The sequence below is a fragment of the Belonocnema kinseyi genome, chromosome 6 (genome assembly GCF_010883055.1).
Source record: "Belonocnema kinseyi isolate 2016_QV_RU_SX_M_011 chromosome 6, B_treatae_v1, whole genome shotgun sequence".
In the NCBI taxonomy this organism is placed as follows: domain Eukaryota; kingdom Metazoa; phylum Arthropoda; class Insecta; order Hymenoptera; family Cynipidae; genus Belonocnema; species Belonocnema kinseyi.
The window spans coordinates 8,540,102-8,546,978 of NC_046662.1; the positions used below are offsets into that span (position 1 = coordinate 8,540,102).

Sequence of the window (6,877 nt, forward strand, 5' to 3'; positions counted from 1 at the left end):
TTAAAAGTTCATTTTTTCTGATGGATAAAAATTAATTTATTTAAAATTAATTTTTTATCCCAAAAATTGAATTAATCCAGTTTATAATTAAACAACTTTTTTCAAAATTCTTGTTTTTTTTTGCTGAAAATACATTTTTTATGAATTGAAAATGTAAATATTTTGTTGAAAATTAATTTTTTCCGTTGAAAATTCAACCATTTGGTACGAAGTTTTTTTTGGTTGAAAATTATTTATTTAAACTGAAAATAAACTGTGCCCGTTTAAAATTTAACTACTTTGCTGAACATTTATTTTTTTTTAGTTAAAAATTAATTTGGTTGAAATTGATTATTTTTTTGGTTGTTAATTAACTTTTTTAACTAAAAATTGAACTATTTTGTTTCAAATATTTGTTTTTAGATATAAATTCACTACTGCATTTGATAATTTAACAATTTTGTTGCAATTTTTTTTTCTTTGAAATTTAATTTTTTTAAACTGATTTGACTACTTTGTTGAAAATAAATTTTTTTAACAGAAATTGGAACTAATCCAGTTTATAATTGATAAATTTTGTTGAAAATTCCTCATTTTTTGTTGTTGAAAATACATTTTTTACTGTGAAAATGCACACTTGTACTTGTTAATTTAACAATTTTGTGAAAATTTGGTTTCTTTTTTCGTTGAAAATTAATTTTTTTTTTAACTAAAAATTGAACTATTCCAGTTTAAAATTTAACTAGTTTATTGAAAATTCATCTTTTTGGTTGAAAATTCAACCATTTGGTTCGAAGTTTTTTTTGGTTTACCATTATTGATTTAAATTGAAAATGTAACTACTGCACGTGATAATTTAACAATTTGATTACAAAATTGTTTTTTTATGTTTGAAATTAATTTCTGTTTTTAGATAGAAATGCACTACTGCAATTGATAATTTAACCATTTTTTAGATTTTTTTTTTCTTTGAAAATTAATTTTCTTTTAACTGATAACTAAACTATTCCAGTTTAAAATTTAACTTGTTTCTCAGGCATTCCTTTTTTTAGTTTAAAATCATTTATTTTAAATTACTTGTTTTTTTAACTCATTTTTTTGTTTGAAAATTCAACTATTTAATTGAAAGTTCATTTTGTTTATTATTTGGAAATTAATATTTTTATCAAGTATTTCAACTATTCAATCTCTGGCTAAAAATATAACATTTATAAATTAAAAAGTTGAATATTTTGTTGAAAATTAATTTTTATAAACAGAAAACTGAACTAATACAGCTTATAATTTATCAATTTTGTTGAAAAATCTTAGTTTTTTGTTGTTGAAAATACATTTTGATTAATTGAAAATGTAAATATTTTGTTGGAAAATAATTTTTTTCCATTGAAAATTCAACTATTTGGTTCAAAGTTTTTTTTTTTTTAAATTAACCATCTTAGTTGAAGAGGCAACTATTTTAGTTGAAGATTTATTATTTTATTTGAAAATTCATCTTTTAGATTAATAATTCAACTTTTTTGTTAAAAATTAATTTAAACTTTTTTTTAACTGCAAATGTAACTACTCCTGTTGTAAATTGATCAACTTTCTTGAGGATTTATTTTTTTGTTAAAAATTAATTTTTTGGTTTAAAATTAACAATTTTCTTGAAAATTGTTTTTCTTTGAAAATTAGTTGTTTCAAAATCAAAGTTAAACTATTCAAGTTTAAAATTAACTACTTTGTTGAACATTAAAAAAAATTGTAATCGTCTTTTTTGTTTGTAACTTCATCTTTTATGTTCAAAATTTAACTATTTTATTAAAAGTCGATTTTTTAAATTGAAAATTAATTTTGTTAATGGGAAAACACTTTGACCGAAAACCCAATAAGTGATAAATTCGAATTTTACGTAATATAATTACGTACAATTTCGATATTTTTAAACATTTAAGAGTATACTCAGAAATCAAGTTTGTATTTAAAAATATAAAAATCTGTCGAAAATTTGATCAGATAAAATGTTTCGCCTTTCTTTTTGTAAACTATATTATACTTGAACAAACAGATACTGTTTAAATATTTGTAAAATTATTTAAACAAATTCGTGTTTTTGGGTTGGAAATTCATCTCCTTCGGTAGGAATCGTATCTTTTTTTTATTAAAAATAACAACAATTTGGTTTAAAGTTTACCTATTTTGGTTCATCATTTTAGTTGCGAACTATTTTTTTGGTTGAAAATTTAACTAATTTGTTGAAAATTCTTATTTTTGGTTCAATTCAATTCATTTTTGTTTTTTTTTTTTAATGAAAATCAAAATATTTTTTGGTGATTTAAAAATTGATTGCTTTGTTTGAAAATTTATCTTCCTCAGTTGAGAACTCATTTTCTATTTGAAAATTTAAATATTAGGTTGGAAAATTTCTTTAAAATTGTAAATATTTTGTTAAAAATTAATCTTTTTTAGTAAAAAATTAATCTTCTCAGTTGAAGCTTCATCTTTTTTTTAATTCAACACTTTTTGCTGAAAAGCAATTCTTTTTGCTAGAAGTTTTAATTTTTTGGTAGAAAAATCGTCTTTAGTTAAAAATGTATCTCTTTGGTTGAAAATTGAACTATTATGTTAAAAATTCTTTAACAGGTTCAAATTTTTCGGCTAAAATTCATGTATTTTACTAAAAATTATTCTTTTTTGGTAGAAAATTAATCCTCTTTGTAGAAAATTGATCTCTTTAGTAGAAAATGAGTTTCTTCCTTTCAACATTAATTTTTTAAAAATTAAATATTAATTTTTTAAACTAAAGTTTAACAACTCCATTTTTTGTGGAAATTTGATGTTTTCTGATAGAAATTTAATCTTCTTGATTGAAAATTGAACTATTTCATTGAAATTTTATTTTATTTTATTAAAAATACATTTTTTACTAAAAATGTAACTAAATACTATTTTAATTTGAAAATTTAACTGTTTTGGCGAAAAATTTAACTATTTTGATAAGAATTTTATTTTATTTTTAACTGAAAATTTAAGTATGTATTCTATTTTCAGTTGAATTAAAAAAAAATGAAAATTCATGTTTTCTGTTGAAAATAGAACCATTTTTTAAAAGTATCTTATTTGGCTGAAAAGTTAATTATTTTATTGAAATTTAATTTTTTTGTTGAAATTAAATTTTTTTAACTAAAAAAGTAACTTTTGCATGTTTGCTTGAAAATTTATATTTTTAAATTAAAAATTCATTTATTTGGTTGGAAATGTTTTTTTTTTCGGTAGAAAATTCAGCTGTATTATGGTAAAAAATTAATAGTTTTGGGAAGTGATTTCAACTTTTTTGTTAAAAATTGCTAATTTTTGGATGAATTCAATTTTTTTTATTTAAAATAAAAATATTTTCAAGTCCCAATAGGCCTGTGCGACGCCCCTAAATATATTTTTGTTCATTCTGAAAAAATATAGGCATTATTTTGACACGAAAAAAGGAAATTTTCAGGGTACCCATTTTAGACAAAAAAGTAGAAATACTTTTTTGGGCCAACCTAATCCAGGTTGCTAATAAAATATTTAAAGATTATTTGCTTTACCATTTCTTCGCGTAAAAAATCATCAATTAAGTTAATTTAGAGAAAATTAAAAAAAAAAACATGTTTATTAAAAATTAATGGTTTTTCAGAGGAGCGATGACGAAGATGCAATTCAACCTGGGGGATGGAGTCCACTACTTGTTTTGGCAGGAGCTACATGTTGTTTAGGGTCAGCTTTACCTGCAGGGTTTAATATAGGAGTGATTAACACTCCCGCAAATGTTAGTACATTTTTATTAAAAATATACCTTGGACTCACCACATTATTCACTCTCTTTGACACTTTTTTTTTAACGATGACCCTTATTTTCTATGATTCTTTTCGGAAATTTGAAACCCCTTTGATTAATTATCAACCAAATAGTTGTATTTGTAAAAAAATAAAAATTTGACAACCAAAAAAAATAAATTTTCAACTGAGAAGATTAATTTTCTACCAAAAAGATTAATTCTCAACAAAATACATAGATTTTTAAAGAAATAGTTTCATTTTCAACTAAAAAGATTTATTTTCTACCAGAAAAGACACATTTGAAAAAAAGTTTAATTTTTAATCCAATAGTTGAATTTTCAACCAAAAGACGAATTTTTAACAAATTAGATAAATTTTCAACTAAATATTTTGAAAAATGGATATAATTTAAGTCCAAATTCTATTTATTAATTTTCAGTTCATATTTTTTTCGTTTCTAAACATTTTCAATTGAATTTTTAAACTAAAGTAGGTCATTTTTTAATAAAAAAAGAAGTACTTTCAATTAAAAATCTGAATTTTGTACAAAATAGTTTAATTTTGTATAAAAAAAGTTGAATTTTTTACTAAATTGTTGAGTTTCTAAGTCAAAAAGATGAATTTTGTACAAAACAGTTGAATAACTGTTATCCCGAGGATATAATTTTTCGGTTAAAAATTAATTTTTTACACACACAAAAAAACGAATTTTCTACTCAAATTATGAATCTTTTACCAAAAAAAATGATTTTTTAAGGGTATTTTAACTTTCAACCAAGAAGTTTAATTTTCAACCTAAAAAGATGAATCGTCAACAAAATACATCAATTTACAAACGAATGATTCAATTTTCTGCCCAATTGCTGAACTTTTCTACTGAAAAAGATGAATTTTCAAACTGAAAAGATAAATATTCAACAAAATATTTGAATTAAAACAAAAAAGTGTTAGTCAAGAAATAAAAAAAAAATTATATTGTTGAATTTTCAACTCGATTTTTCGACAAAGCAATTAAATTTTCAACCCTTAAATATCGAATTTAAAAAAATATATTTAAATTTTCAGTTAAAAAAAAAAAATTTTAAACAAAATAAAAAAAAAATGTTTATTCAAATTATGAATCTTTAACCAACAAATTAATTTCAAAGAAAGCAGTTCAACTTTCAACCAAGGAGTTTAATTTTCAGTCTAAAAATGCAAATTCTCCACAAAAATGGTAATACTTGATAATTGAACAAAAAAATATTTCATTTCAAAATAAACAACAGTTTGATTGAAATAAAAAGACAAATTTTCAACAAAAAACTTGAATTTTTACTTAAAACGCATTAATTTTCAATACAAAAATTGCATTTTTAACAAAAAAATTAATTTTCTACCAGAAAAAAACAACTAATTTTCATCAAAGAAGTTAACTTTCGACCGAAAGAGATTAATTTTTAACCAGGCGATTATATTCTTAAATACTAATTATGAAATTTTTATAAAAGCCGATAAATTTTCAAAACAGAAATGCTCAAAAAATAGAATGAAGTTTTAGCAAAAAATGAAAAATTGAACCTAAATTTATAAAATTTCAGGCATTAAAGAAAATTTAATATAATAAAAATATTCAGATTTTAACGTAAAAGCTTAAACGGTTTCAACTTGAAAGTCTTAGTCATTTAACAAATGTGAACGTGTGACTGACAGTTTATAAACTATTTTCAAACTTAAAAATAAGTTCATAATAGTATATCCTTAATTAAAGGATTTTATTAAATTAAAAATATTGTTTCCGTATAAATATTCAATTTGAAATTTTTAATTAAAAAAAAAATTGAATATTTAGCAATATTTGAATTTTTATTTAAGACAACTAAATTGAAACTAAATATTTAAAAGTAAATAATCTTTAACTGAATTGTTTGACATAGAAAACCTGGAATCCAATTTTAGCCAATTTTAGAAAGTTTTTTTTAAATCTTCTAGAATCATTTTTGAAAATTTTGCTTAAATCTGTGAACAACTTTTTAAGTATTCTCATAAAATAATTTTTTAAAAAGAAAAGTTATTTTTAATTTTCCTATGAATTTTAAGAAAATGTTTTTATTCTTTTGAAGCATTCACAATTCTTGAAAAGAGTCTAATTTTTTTGTTTAAAATCTGCGAAAATCTACATTTTGTTTTATATTAAGCTATAATTTCCAGTTTTACATTAAGTTTGAATCTTTTCAAAATTTCTATATATTTCTAAAAATTACTCAAACTTCGCTTACAAATAATAAATGTTCAATTGTTATTTATACATCCAAATTGTAAAGAAATTTTCTAAAATTTTTAGGATTTACGCAAATTGTAGACAAAATTCAATTTATTTTAACAGATATTTAGAAGTTCTGAAAAAATTTCCAAAATAATTCTAAATTAACAAAAAATTAAAACAACTTCTAGATTTCTCAACATTTTAACATAAAATTTTGAAGCTTTCCAAGGATGTTTAAACTACTTAAAAAGAAAATAATTGAATTTCTAATTTAAGATGTGTTCAGTTAAATTTTTTGAAATTTTTCAATATTTAATGTTTCTAGTTTAAAATTCCTTAAAATTATATAATTTTGAAAATTTTAAAGTTCATTGATTGATTTTTTAATTTAGAGCATTGAAAATGATAACGTGGATTTATATTTTTTTATATTGAAAATGTTTAGTACCTTCAATTTTATACGCGTAAATTATTGAGCATTTGAATAACAAACTTTTTAATTGAAAACTTATAAAGATCTTACTAAAAGATCTTTTCTTTTTGAATGTTAAACTATTATGTGATCATCTATATTGTTAAAAATGATGCCTTTTCTTGGTTAAAAATTAACTTCTTCAACTAAAAATTTGACTATTTCATTCTTGGTTGAAAATTGTACTTTTAATTCAAAATTCAACTGTGTGATTTAATTGAAAATTTAACTATTCTGTTTTAGTTGCAAATTTTTCATTTTTAGTTGAAACTTTATGTTTGTTTGTTTGTTTATTTCTTCCAAATATACACTTTTTGTGTTTGTACATAGATCAAAGTTCTTATTTTACATTTTCTTAAATCTATACATTTCCTCTGCGCTATATT

At 20.9% G+C, this 6,877-nt stretch overlaps 1 protein-coding gene across 3 annotated transcripts in view; it reads left to right on the plus strand.

Annotated features, from left to right (window-relative positions):
* The window catches only part of LOC117174191 (solute carrier family 2, facilitated glucose transporter member 1-like), a 39,659-nt gene that overhangs the window by 6,283 nt on the left and 26,499 nt on the right, over window positions 1–6,877 (plus strand). For all 3 annotated transcript variants that reach the window (XM_033363047.1, XM_033363045.1, XM_033363046.1), the window contains one exon: window positions 3,632–3,763. In XM_033363047.1, the coding sequence (XP_033218938.1) occupies window positions 3,632–3,763 (132 nt within the window). The remainder of the gene's footprint in view (window positions 1–3,631; window positions 3,764–6,877) is intronic.